The sequence below is a fragment of the Camellia sinensis genome, chromosome 6 (assembly GCF_055761805.1).
Source record: "Camellia sinensis isolate YWXY chromosome 6, ASM5576180v1, whole genome shotgun sequence".
Taxonomy (NCBI): Eukaryota; Viridiplantae; Streptophyta; class Magnoliopsida; order Ericales; family Theaceae; genus Camellia; species Camellia sinensis.
In genome coordinates, this window is record NC_138966.1 from 51,450,099 (window position 1) to 51,464,767 (window position 14,669).

Below are 14,669 nucleotides of genomic sequence, written 5' to 3' on the forward strand. Positions count from 1 at the left end.
TGCGATTTGACGGTTCGAGTGCGACCAAAAGAATCTCAAATCCACTATCCGTTCAAAATTAGGCTGATTGGAAAATATTAATTTGCAACCGTCCACTCGTCATCATGTATTCATTCAAAATGTGACACGTCGATTTAGTACGATCGATTTAGACTAATCATTGTTTACCCCTATTACAAATTATTAAGGGGCTCGTGATTTAACAGTTCGATCACCATTAAAACAACCTCAAATCAACCGTCCATCTGAAATTAGACAAATTAAAAAAAAATAATTCGTAACCGTCCGCTCTTAGTCCAAAATACGGTGTATCAGTAAAATTCCATCGATTTAGACGAATCAATATATCAGCTGCGCACCCTATGCAATGCATCATGGTATATACATAAGATATACATACACGCTTGCAATCCAATCATTCATTTTACCAATCTCTGCGTTCTCTCTGTGAAATCCCTATATCTTTCTCTCAGCTCCCAAATTCTCTTCGGCCCGTAGCTTTGTTCGATTTCTTTGCCAAAGTAAGCGCATCGATGGTCCAACAAGAAGGGCCCCCAAGTCTCCGCAGCTCCTCCTTCAACTTCTGTGCTGTACGTTCGTTACTTCAATTTCAATCCTCATACCCATTTTAGATCCATTGCCTATCTATCATATTTCAATCTTTTTCTGAATTCAAAGCAATTTGAAATATCAATGAATTGTGTTTCTCTTTTGTTCTGTTTCTTCTTCTTTACTCTTTCTTTCTCTTTGTAATATTGTAATCAGTCTATGGTCTTTGATATTCACAATACTGGCATCATCCAATCTTTGCTACTGACTTATTTGGGCAATGTACATTTTGATGAGCATATATGATTGTGACCAAACTATTGCTCAGTGTTTGAATAGTTGACTTAGAGTACTCAAAATTATTATTGTAATGCAAGACCTAATCTAACTGTTTTAGCACCTATTCAGCATTATTGCTTTTTGTTGTTTTGGGGTCACCTGGTCACCCCTCAGCTACTGACTAATGTAGGCATTGGCTCCATTTGGTGCAACTTAGGGTCTGCTTATAGTTTTATTAATTATTTATTTTTATATTTTAAAAATCTGTGCAAGATTGTTTGGTGCAGTTTCTGTGCGTGCTGCTTACGAGGCAGAAATAACTTGTATAAGATGAAAAAAATAAATAAAATAAAGGGCAAATTACAAACACCCCCCTCGAGGTTTGGTGAAAATACAAATTCCCCCCTGAGGTTTGAGAAATTACAAATTGCCCCCTGAGAGTCAAATTTTCATAACAAATTAGAAAAAATTAGGGGGGAATCTGTATGAAAATAAAAACCTCAGGGGGCAATTTGTTATGAAAATATAAACCTCAGGGGGTGGGATGTAATTTCTCAAACGTCAGGGGGGAATCTGTATTTTTACAAAACCTCGAGGGAGGTGTTTGTAATTTGCCCTAAAATTAAAACACTGATTATTGAGAATCAAAAAAAGATGTGCTTTTAGCGTTTGCCTTTGATAATAAACTTTTAGCATGCAAGAAGTTGCACCAAACAGGTCCATTTGTTAGTTATCTGCACCATAAGTAAGGGATTCTCTGTCTCTAAGTCTCTCACTCAATGCACTACTATTCATAGGATCATCCATGTGGAACTTTGTCCCAATGCAGTATCATCGATGTGGAAATCTTGAGGTACAAGAATATCAAGTCATGATCCTACAATTAGGAGTGCATTGGGACAAAGGATCCCATGCGCACCATAAGGTTCTAAAAAAAGTAGTAAAACTTTTAACTTGGCCTCAGTCTTCATGAAATTGTCATTCTGTTGGGGTTATTGTGAAGGTTGCAACAATTCATTTGTGCAATAAATGACACAAATTCTGTGGAAGTGGACATGTGATGTTCATTGCAGCCATCTTATAAGAATGTTTCTATCAAACTTGAATTTTGGGTCAATCAATATAGTAGAAAATGCCTAAGGTCTTGGTAAAATAGAACTTGGACTTTCAAAAGTTTCAATATCTCAAGTTTTAAAAGTGCATTATTTGTCAGTTTTTTGAGGAGCCTAACCTAGATCTTCTATGAAAATTTTGTAAATATGCCCATTTCTTAATTCGTAACGAGATTCTTGTTGGTTTGATTTGTGATATAATGACAAACAAGAATTGGCTATGTTTCATACCCTGGAATTCTACATTGTAGACATGCATAAAATGTAAGGTAGTTCTTTCTCTATGTATCTTAAAACTTTTAGAAGGTATACCTTGCTCTGAGAAAGTGGTGCATTGTTGATGATGTTTATTGCCTTTTTGTGAATCAGATTTTGGTCACAAGCTGTTTCATGATTTTCTTGGGAAATTGAACTGCTCTGCTCCAATTATCCTATTACTTGGACAATAGTACTATGGTAAGTTTGACACATTTTGCATATGAATGTGTAAACATGCTTCTATTAAACATCTTAAAAAAAAAAAACATTCTTCTTTTCCTTTACAATCTTTTTATTCTGACAACAATAGTCCGAAATCTAGCAGAGCTCTTTTCTGAATTACCCAGTTGGAATTTCACATTTCATGAAGTGCTCTATCCTAAATGTCACAGATCTAATGGCCTTTCAATCTTTTGGATAATAAGGTCCCCAATGTCAATGCAAATATATTACTAATAGAATCTTATCGGTGGACTCTGTTTCTGAATTACTCAGTCAAAATAGCATTTTGGAAAAACTGAAAATGTAGGCAATGGTTTTGAACCATTGAGTTTTTGTAAACTTAATATTTAGCAGGGACCCAAACATCCTTTTGGGTGGGTCCAAGTAGTGAAGTGTTCTCCTCAATGTGGTGATTAGCTACATGTATTAACTTACTCAAGGTGAATGAGAAATTAACTCCAAAGTGTACCATTTGAAAATGGTAACTATAAGGAAACAGACCTTAGAAAGCTTGTCCCATGTTGGTAAAATAGGAGACCAATGTGATGTTAATATACTATAACTTTGCATTTGGGGTTGGGGTTGGGGTTGGGCTAGGGCCCCAAGGGGCATGCCCAGTATTGTAAGAAGGGGAGGACCTAGCCCAATGTGGGTTCACTGCACATGGCTGCTGCCACCACAGAGAATTGGGCCTGACGCGGGTGTGGGTTGGGTCATTAGAGTATATTATCTTTTTGGAAAAAAATTATTTTTATTTAAATAAATTCCAAATGGGTGACCATTTTATTTGGGTCAAAATCGAACCCTCAAATCGAATCGGTTCAAATTTGGAATTTGAACCTGCTATTCCCAAAACAGTCTTGTCTATTCTATTGCACGTTTTCAATGGAAAACTTGTGTCTATTCTCGGTTCAACTTTTCCGAACAGTTGCCATGCCTGTTTGAATAGGCATAAATTCGCCTATATAACTAGTGTTCCGCTGCATTCATTAGCATTCAATTTCGTCCCGTTCTGCATACATACATTTTATAAGAGAGAGTATTGCACTGTGTTGGTTCGACAGACACACAGATTGAAGTGCTACATTTGTGTGGTTTCCCAATTGTTGTATACTGAGAGATGAACATCCGTTTAACTCATGCGCACTGTAGCGAATGGCGAAATTCATCTTAAGGACATTATGTCAAACACAAGCCTAGATCACTTCCTATATTCTAAGTTCTTGCAAAATTTAACATTTTGTAAGTTTTATATTCTGTTCCAGAATTCCTATTTTGATTTTGTCTTGATTTTTTTGTTTTGTTTTCCAGCTTCAGTTTCTGTTCAATTACAGATTCTCTTCCTGGTTTATTTTACAGTTTCACACACTAGTACACATAAGATTGTCCAACAAGAAGTACAAGGTTGTCAGCTAAATCCTGGTGAGGGAAGTTCTTTAGTTTATAATATTAAAAAGACCCACTTCTGCTTACCAGAGAGTTTCTGCAGATCTATATGGGCAGCAAACCTTTCTTTCATATCTCTGGACGTTTCTCCTAGTTAAACATTTAAGTACTTAACACATTAGTTATTCTATTAGTCAATAAGTATGCCAATGTCTTGCAGTACAATGATCTAGTGCCATTCCCCTTCTGCAGTTTTGAAAAGGTTTCACTCACAAGCATATTTCAGTTTCACTGGCACTTGAGTTTCTTGTCAGATACCTTCTTTTGCATCCTCGTTTGGTTACTAAATGCATTCAACTCAGCACTAACTTGTGTAACTTTCGTTCCCTTTCTCAGCTGTAAGCAAGTGAACTAGGCTTCTAGGTTCTTCAAAATGTAGAGAGGAGGCAGTTCAGTTCAGTAAGATTTCTGCTATTTAGTGTGTTTTGATGCAGAACAGGGCATCTAACCGAAATGGATCAACTTAATATCAGTGTTCTTTCCAGATTAATGGAACCCTGATCTTGTGTCTAGTAGGTCTCTGCCCCTTCTGAATGATGCCAGAATTGTATATGGATGGAATGACAGTGCCATCTTAATATCAGTGTTCTTTACAGATTAATGGAACCATGATCTTGTGACGAATTTTTCTCCCTTCCATTACTCAGATGGAATGACAGTGCCATCTTAATTCATGTATTTAGTATAACCAACGTGGGAAATCACTATTAAAATTGATATTTAAAGTAGCGTGTAATTTATAGTGGCGACGGGCAATAAGTAATACAAAAATTATAGCTAGTGTTGCTGTTGATGATGACATCAGAGGCTGTGTGGTGAACTGCATCTAGGTCATATATTTGTTATTCAAACAAATGAAAATGTCGATGGTTGGGTAATTGTGCAATTAGTAAGTTGCTAGAATGGATTGTGTCCATGGCAAAGGGCAGGCTTGTGTTGTAACTGCGGGGTATTCGTGTGCAGATGCGGAGCTACGTTAGGCCTAGGAGGGGCACATCCTCGAATTTTTTACACCTTTACAGTTCTCTGCTATATCTACTCTCTGCCCCTCTCAAAGATCTCTGCTCCCTTTGAAACTGTTATTTATGATTACTGTTATGAATGCTACAAGAGGACCAAGTTATAAAAGTTCAATTAATATGTTATATGCCCTTTTGTTTTTGTTTTTATTTTTGTTTTGTTTTGTTTTGTTTTGGTTTTTTATTTATTTATATTTCATAGCAGACATGCAAACTTTAAACTCAAAAAAATGCAAAATGTTAGCTTCAACTGAACTTATGTTTTTAAAATTTTATATCGTTTAAAAAATCAAATAACTTTTTTATTTTTATTTTCTTTCTTGGTAAGTGAAATACACAGAACCAACTACATAAAACGTAGATGGAATAACTTGAGTGAAACTATTTTATGATGAACCACACCATCTAATTGTAAGGGGTTGTTTGGCGTGTCCTAAATAAGTGCACTTTTTGTCTTTATGGACTAAAAAATTGAGGAAGAAAATATAGATGTTTGGGTTAACTTTTTGACTTTTTATGGAAAAATGTGTAATAAAAAATTGTAAAAATTGATTTGTAGGGAAAAATTAAGATTGGGAGTTGTGTAGTCGTAATTGTTGACTTTTGGTGAATAGTGTTAACTTTTTAACTTTTTGAGTAACTTTTTGACTTTTTAACTTTTTTGCAATATGCCAAACTTGACCTAAGTTTCTGAATAAACTTGTATATTCAATTGTATCAAAATATAAAGGATACATCTGATTATATAGTACTCCCAACCCTAAGACTAAAAAGGAAACGAAAATATTCACCCAATCTCTCACAATCTCTCAGAATATATACACACTAACTACCATATATACATATATACACAATATTCTCACACCTCCTCTCAAACTCAAGGTGTTTTAGCAGAAAACACTGAGAATTTGCCAAGAAAAAATTGAAATTGGGCAGTGGTGTGAGTCTTGGCTATGAAGCATGGACACTCCAAAATTGATGCCGTAGCAGTGTCCGACACGCGGACACGCCGGGGACACGGGGACACGCCGTGGACACGTACGGGACACGCCAGATGGCGTGTCCCTTTAATTTAATGATTTTTTTTGGAAGGGGACACGGCGGGGACACGGCGGGGACACGCGTGTCCATTTCTGGACACGCCATGGGACACGGCGGGGGTTGTTTTTGAATTTTTTATATTTATTTGGGGTCAAAGTATAATATTTATAAAGTAAAAAAAAAAAAAAAAAAAAACAACGGGAAACCCTAATCGAACAACTGAGTAAAGGAATAAAATGAAACCTGCAAAGACTTTCTCTCTCTCAGTCGAAGCCCTCTCTCTCAGTCGAAGCCCTCTGAAGTTGATCGAAGCTCTGTCTCTCACTCGCAGCCCTCCGACGTCGATCGCAGCCCTCTGACGTTGATCGAAGCCCTCCGACGTCGATCGAAGACCAGTGATCCAGTCGTCTCAGTCTCTGACTCAGTCGATCCAGTCGTCTTCGAAGGTAAGCCCCTCTCTGCGTCTCTCGCTCTCTCTCTTTCGCCTGTCTCCTCTTTCGCTCTCTCTCTCCCTCTCAGCTTTCGACTGAGATGGTTGATTTTTATTTTTTTATTTTTTATTTTTACGTTTATACGTTATATGTAACAGAGTCTTTTTTTTATTTATTTTTTATTTTGATATATATTAATAAGACTTTTTTTTTATTTTTTATTTTTTATTTTGATATATATTATATGTAAGACTCTTTTTTTTTATTATTTTTTTTATTTTTATTTGTTTATATATATATATGTAAGAACTTTTTTTTTTTTAATTATATGTTTATATATATGTATATATATAAAATTGTATTTAAATTCTGTTTTTTTTATTTAAACTCTTTATTTAGATGAGGTTGTTTTTTTTAATTATATGTTTAAATTATGTTTTATTTAAATTCTATTTAAGCTCTTTTTTTTGTTTTTTTTTTTTTTTTGTTTTAATTTATCCTTCTAATGTTAATGTTAATTTATCCTTCTAATGTTTTTTTTTATTTTTTTTTCCCCTTATATTTAATGTTGGATGTTGGATGTTGAATCTTTTGCCTCTCTTATATTTATTGAATTAATGGTACTATATTAGTGTTTGTTAATTTTGATTTAGAATGAATGTAATACGAATTTACATAACACATAAAAATATATATATATATATATATATAAAATATATATATATATAAAATCGCCGTGTCCCCTGCCGTGTCCGTGTCCCCATTTTTTAGAAATTGCCGTGTCCCGTGTCCGTATCCGTGTCCGTGTCAGTGTCCGTGCTTCATAGAGTCTTGGTAAAGAAGTCAGCAAGTTGCAGAGTCAAAAAGGCGAAAGGAAGCAAGATAGAGTCAGACTGCAGATGCTGACGAACAAAGTGACAATCAATCTCAATGTGCTTGGTCTGCTCATAGAAGACAGTGTTATGTGCAATCTGAATAGCACTACGGTTGTCACAATAGAGGGAGGGCGGAGAAGACTGAGGGATGCCCAAGTCAGAGAGAAGACAACGAAGCCAGACAACTTCAACAGTAGCATGAGCCATACCACGATACTCAGTTTCGACAATAGAGCGAGCAACAATAGTTTGTTTTTTGCTTTTCCAAGAGCTTAAGGAATTGCCAAAAAACATACAGAAACCAGACGTGGACTTATAATCAGTAACATCACCAGCCTAATCAGAATCAGCAAGTCCAGAGAGGAAGTAGAGGACAATAGTAAATCTTGAAATATAGTACCTCGGAGATAGCGAAGAATCTGAACCAATGCAGCCCAATGTGTGGAGCAAGGAGCAGAAACAAACTGGCTAACCACATGAACAGCATAGGCAAGATCAGGACGAGTAATCGTCAGATAGACTACGTAACCCATGAGCTCTCGATATAAAGTAGGATCATCCAAAAGAACACCATTAGTAGTGTTGAGCTTTACATTAAGCTCAATGGGGGTATCAGAAATCTTAGTGTCAGTAAGATCGACGGCACGATGAATAACCTCATTGGCATACTTGGCCTGAGATAGAAAGTAGCCCTTGGGAGAAGAAGTTACTTCAATACCAAGAAAATACCGCAATGAGCCCGTACCTTTGATTTCAAAAGTGCAGAAAAGATGTTGTTTGACCTTAGATATAGCAGAAGAGTCAGAACCAGTGATAATCATATCATCCACATACAGTAATAACACAACAAATCCAACAGAGGTGTGGAGAAGAAATAAAGCAGAGTCCTGGGCACAAGGATGAAACCCAAGTTAAGTAACAGCAGTTTGAAAGCAATCATACCAAGCATGAGGAGACTGCTTCAGACTACATAGAGCACGCCAAAGGCGACAAACCTATCCAGAGGAATGGTGAAGGTTAGGGAGAGGATGCATGTAAACCTCCTCAGTGAGATGACCATTAAGAAAAACATTCTTAACATACATCTGATAAAGAGTCCAAGAACGAACAGCAGTGACAGAGATCAATGTACGGACAGTAGTCATCTTGGCAACAGGAGCAAAGGTCTCCTCATAATCAATACTATACTCCTGTGAGAAACCTTTGGCAACCAGACGAGCTTTGTAGCGCTCAAGAGAACCATCAGAATGAGTCTTAACTTTGTAGACCTATTTGCAACCAATCAGATTTTTACCAGCAGGCAAAGGAACCAGCTTCCAAGTATTAGTTTTCTGTAAAGCAGACAATTCATCCTTCATACCTTGAACTCAATGAGGATCCTGATAGGTCTCCTTGTAAGACTGAGGTTCTGAAAAAGAGTGAATAGCAGACAAAAAAGTACGATAAGAAGCAGAAAAACATGTATTAAACCAACTCAACCTGTTTGGAGGATGACGCGCTCGAGTAGGATATTGGTGTGTAGTAGGATCAGAGTTGTCAGAAGTAGGAGGATCAGCAGCAGGGGCAGAGACAACCAGTGGAAGAGGAGCCTTGCAACGAGAATAAACTAACAACGAAGGGGGAGAAGAAACCGAAGGAGGAGAAGTAGCCAAAGGTGAAGCAGGAGGAGAAGATGTAACAAGCCTAGGAGGAACTGTGGAGATGTACTCATCAGACGGGACCTCAGAAGGAAACAGATCAATATGAACCAAATCCTCTTTGGAAACTAGGGCGGTGAGAGGAGGAAGCTGAAAGTAAGGGAGTCGCTCGAGAAAGGTAATATGGTGGGAGACATAAAGGCGATGGGAAACAGGGTTATAACAGAGATAACCTTTTTGAGTTAGATTATAATCCAAAAAGACACATAGGACAAGCCGTACGCTAAGTTTGGTCCTATCTTTACGGGGTAAAAGCACAAAACGAGCAGACCCAAACACACGAAGGAGGGAATAATTAGGAAGTTGAGAAAATAAAGCCTCATAAGGAGAGCAACCAGAAAGAAGGGGGGTAGGCATACGGTTGAGAAGAAAAGCAGCAGTAAGAATTGCTTCACCCCAAAATGGAGCCAGAACAGAGGCAGAGAGAAGGAGAGACCTAGCTGTCTCAAGAAGATGATGGTGTTTATCAGCTCGACCATTTTGGACAGGTGTATCAGTACAAGAAGTTTGGTGAATGGTACCCAATTTGGTTAAATATTCACAAAATTCAGTTTAAAGTATTCCCCGCCCAAGTCAGACCGCAACAATTTAATAGTAGATCCAAACTGTGTAGTGACCATAGACTGGAAAGTACGGTATATCTAGTAGAAGTCAGACTGTCATAAGATAAACCCAAGTGTAACGGGTGCAGTCATCAACAAATAACACATAGTATGCAGAACCTCTTTTGGTGAGAACAGGAGAAGGGCCCCAAACATCAGTATGAATTAAAGAAAATGGTGTATCAGATATAGAAGTATTTTTATGAAAAGGTAAGGCTGTCATTTTGGCAAGTTTACACTCCCGACATTCAGTAAGTTCACTAGGAGAAACTTTACCTAATATTTTTTTTTTTTGAACGGCAAAACTTTACACAATACACTAGACTGAGCTAAAGACCGTAAACGATCAGCAAACAAATGCCTTAATCTAGAATGCCAGAAGTAGAAAAGACTAGACAGAGAATCTAACTGAAAAGAGGAAAAGACAGTCAGAGAGGTTGCCATAAGCAGATGCAAGCTCTCCACTATATAGATGTCTCCAACTCTATGGCCAGTCCCAATTTGCTGCTTCGACATCCGATCTTGCACAGAATAGATAGAAGAAGAAAAGATAACACTAAAACCAGAGGCATCAAGCTGACTGATAGATAATAAACTGACAGATAACTGAGAAACATAAATGACAGATGGAATAGAGACAACGGACATAGCAGACGGTAGGACAGATCCAACAGATATAACAGACATACCAAATCCATTAGCAGTATTGACAATAATAGGAAATGGAGGAGGAGTACAATTTTGAAGTAAGGAGAGATGGAGAGTCATATGATGAGAGGCACCAGAGTCAAAAATCCAGATAGATGAAGAAATGCTTGAAGAAGACCCAAGCAAACCTGAATGAAGAGAGAAAACAATGAAGGCAGACGGGGATGACTGGGAGGTAGACAATATATGCTGAAGGTGACTAATCTAAGCACTCAAGGAAGCTAGGTCAGGATCAGAAGCTGGAACAGATGCAGTAAAATTGGCGGGAGGCTGAAACATACATCCCTTCTTGAGACAAAGATACTTCCAATGACCCTTCTGATGACAGAAGTCATACTCATCAAAATCCAAAGACATCGTAATAACTAGAGAGGTGAGGGATTCGAGTGTAATAAACCAAGAATTGATGAGTCAAAACATATAATAATCCTAAACAACCAGAACCAGATCACCACAATATGATACACACACTGGTACTGATGTGGTCAACGTGGAATAAGGACAAAACCTGGTGGACTAAGATCAGAGAACCAATGCAAATAGAGAGAGCGTTGTGAACAGTGACGAGACGAGACCAAAGACAAAGAGAGAGGGAGCTTCATCAATACCAACAACGAAACAGAGAGTTTTACTGGACACGTAATCCTGTGAGATTGCGAACAACAGAGACAGAGACTGAGACCCTAAAGTTGAACCCAGATCATGTCACGACTTCATTGAGGCAGAGACAAATCAGAGAGTCAGAGACTCGTGATCGCGATCAGACCTAGAGAGAGGGAGTCGCGATCGAAATTTGAACCAGAAAAAGAGATGCAAGCTTCAGACGAGTTTGACGAACCAAAAATCCCACCTATGCAGTTCGATTATGAACCACGTGAGCCGATGATGCTGACCAGATGAACCAGAACTTCGAACCACACGAAACAAGGGAGAGAAAGCTTCAACCGACCAGGATAATCGTGAATCGAGAGAGAGAGAGAGAGAGAGAGAGAGAGAGAGAGAGAGAGAGAACTCAATCAATTCGTGATTCAGAAACCAGAAGAAGAATTCATGAATCAAGCGGCTAGGGTTACGAACATAGCTCTGATACCATGTAATGATGTAAGTTTCTGAATAAACTTGTATATTCAATTGTATCAAAATACAAAGGATACATCAGATTATATAGTACTCCTAACCGTAAGACTAAAAAGAAAACGAAAATATTCACTCAATCTCTCACAATCTCTCAAAATATATACACACTACACTACCATATATACATATATACATAATATTCTCACACTAATATGTATGGCCAAGATTATTTTATGTGATTTGTTTTGTGTCCATAGTCTTCTTGTTATGATCAATTCAATTATGAGTTAGACACTAAACTGAACTAACTCAGCTCATGTGCATTCATTGGCTTAATGTTGCCCCATCTGGTCTGAAATTGTGGCTCTGCTACTGTTCATGTGTACGTAAAAGGAGAAGGGTTTGATGCAACAAGGAGAGACGTGGTGTGGGATGATGACTCGAGAGATGCTGAAAAAAAAGAAAATGATGACTTGAAAGATATAAGCATGGGCTTAAAGCTGTTTGGCAGTAGAAGATTCAAGTAGCACATCTCAATATGTGAAAAACTTTGTTGAGTTTGTATTTGAATGAGTCACTGGATGATAGAAAAAATGTATATCTAGTTTTTTCTCATCTCAATTATTAAGTAGCATGCTTGCCAATTCCTTCACATATCATGCTTTTCCGGTCTCTTCTTCTTTTGTAATGAAATATGTTATTGAACTGAAAACTATACAGTAAATTTGGCCAATTTAGTAAAATTAGTAGAATTAACAGACTAAAAAAAAGCACAGATTTGTGAACATCCTCTCTCTCTCTCTCTCTCTCTCTGACATTGGATGTGTGCCTCTCCCAGCACTTGTGCATCTGTGTTTGATACAGGATCTGAAGATGTGTTTTCTACTGATCTCTGCAATGGTTTTTTCTTTTTCATTTTTTTTTGGGGTCCTTTTTTAATATTTTCAGAAGCCAAGAGAACCACCCAAGGTCCATTGCGAAAAGGAAATGGAGATAGACAGAATCAGCCACTTACCAGGGCATATTATAGACAAAATTTTGTCACAATTGTCACTGAGAGATGCAGTGAGGACAAGTGGCTTGTCCAGCAAGTGGAGGTACAAATGGATTACCCTCCCACATCTCATTTTTGATAATCAGTCTGTCTTGGTTTCTTCACAAGATCAAACATTCATAAACAATAAGCTTGTGAACATTGTGGATCATGTCCTCTTACTTCATACTGGCCCAATACACAAGTTCAAGCTTTCTCACAGGGATCTTCAAGGTGTCAGTGACATTGATCGATGGATTCTTTACCTATCAAGAGGCTCTGTCAGAGAATTTATACTTGAAATATGGAAGGGACATCGCTACAAGCTACCTTCTTCTGTATATTCTTTTCAAAAGTTGATTCATTTAGAACTGTTTAACTGTCTAGTAAAACCCAAGCCAACATTCAATGGCTTTAGGAGCTTGAAGAGCCTTGATCTTCAGCACATTACCATGGACCAAGATGTGTTTGAGCACCTGATATCTAGCTGCCCTACGCTCGAGCGACTGACATTGATGAACTTCGATGGTTTTTCCCTCCTTAACATTCATGCTCCAAATCTCCAGTTCTTTGATATTGGAGGTGTTTTTGATGATGTCAGTTTTGAGAATACCTCCAGTCTAGCTATCGTTTCCATTGGTTTGTATGTAAATATTGGATATGACCAAAATCTGACTCTGGGCAATACTGGAAATTTGATCAAGTTTTTTGCTCATCTGCCTTCTATTCAGAGGCTAGAGGTACAGAGTTATTTTCTGAAGGTAATAATTCTATTCTTGTTATTGCTTGGGTATTTGACTGTCTTGTGCAGATCAATGAGTCCATCGGGTTTCCTAGAGGTTTCACTTTCAGCTTTTGTTGTTTTTATCTGAGTCATCTTTATTTATTTATTTCCCCAACAATGCTTTTGAGATACAACCATTCTAAGATTTCTGTGTTTGCCTCATTTTTATGTAATCCCATAATTATTCAACCAATTATGTATATTTAATGACTGGTTCAATTTTAAGGTGACATCCAATTATAATTGTATTCATCTCATTTTATTTTATTTTTTATGAATTTGTTTCCAGTATTTGGCTGTTGGGAAGATACCAGGAAGGTTGCCTATTCCGTGCATAGAGTTGAATTACCTTTCTATACGCATAAATTTCAATGATATGGAGGAGAGTTTGGCGGCTCTTTGCCTTCTTAGGAGTTCTCCTAACCTACAAGAGCTTGAGATATTGGTGAGCCTTTTCCCATTGCATCTTTACCTAAACTTCATGTGAATTTACACTGATTCTTTTGAGTTGCATGCCATGTTGATATTCCATAATTACATCTTTTCCCTATTAAGAAGCTGTTTTTGTGATAAACTTCTTGATTCAGGAGCTAGATTTACGACCTATCTGGATATCTATATTGTTAGATAATCTAGCTCATTTTATTTTATTTTATATTAAGGGTACTATTGTCATATTATCCCCCTTCTCTGTGTGTGTGTGTGTGTGTAACCCCAGCCCCAATTTCACATACTTTACACTTCTAACTTGGTATCAAAGAGCAGATAATAAATCTTGTATTTGAATCTCACCACCTTCACAATAATTAAAATACTTGCACGTATTTAGTCCACTTATGAAGAAGAGTCTACCACACGTGAGGGGGCTTGTTGAGAATATAAATAATAAGGCTGCCCACTCTCTAAGAGCTTAAACTTTAAGATGAGTTAGTGGTCAATAATTTACTAGGGTGTTAGAACGTCATTGTATTTTACACTTTATATCATGAACTTTGTGTAGGGTCGGCCAGAGGAACAGACCATTCCTGTAAGAGTAAAAAGTATTGGGGAAGAAGATTATGACAACTGCCCACTTAACCAGTTGCGGCTTGTTAAGATAGCTGGTATTATTGGTGTGAGATGCGAACTGGATTTCATCAACTTTCTACTTGCAAATTCACCTGTGCTTGAAAAGATGACTGTTAAGCCTACTTCAAATGATAGGGGGTGGGAGTTGCTGAAGGAATTGGTGCGATTCCGGCGAGCCTCAGTACAGGCAGAAATTATTTACTTGGATCCATAACTCATTGCCTTTTGTGAGCAGATACTTGGGCACCGATAATTATCAAAAGGTGGTATGTTGCAAACTTCTCTTAGGTCTGTGAATCTGTACATTGTGGTTATGTTTTGCATCAGCTATGTATATCTATCTACAGTGGGGAATATGCTACACTGACAATTTTTGTTAATATTTTTTTGTGGAAACTGTAAATTTAGCAAATGCTTTACGCTTCGTTTGTTTTGACGGAAAACTTATCAACGGGAAACGTTTTCCCA

General features: G+C 37.4%; 1 protein-coding gene across 2 annotated transcripts; it reads left to right on the top strand.

The window, feature by feature from the left end:
- Nucleotides 1–310: 310 nt before the first annotated feature.
- On the top strand, nucleotides 311–14,669 carry LOC114323381 (F-box/FBD/LRR-repeat protein At1g13570). Of its 2 annotated transcripts, none has more exons than XM_028270965.2 (5): nucleotides 311–590; nucleotides 2,310–2,396; nucleotides 12,265–13,110; nucleotides 13,423–13,578; nucleotides 14,134–14,669. In XM_028270965.2, the coding sequence occupies exons 2-5, from the start codon at nucleotides 2,394–2,396 to the stop codon at nucleotides 14,413–14,415; spliced, it is 1,287 nt and encodes a 428-aa protein (XP_028126766.2). In that variant the 5' UTR covers nucleotides 311–590; nucleotides 2,310–2,393; the 3' UTR covers nucleotides 14,416–14,669. The 2 variants fall into 2 exon arrangements, with proteins under 2 accessions (XP_028126766.2, XP_028126767.2); XM_028270966.2 differs by having other exon boundaries at nucleotides 12,265–13,089.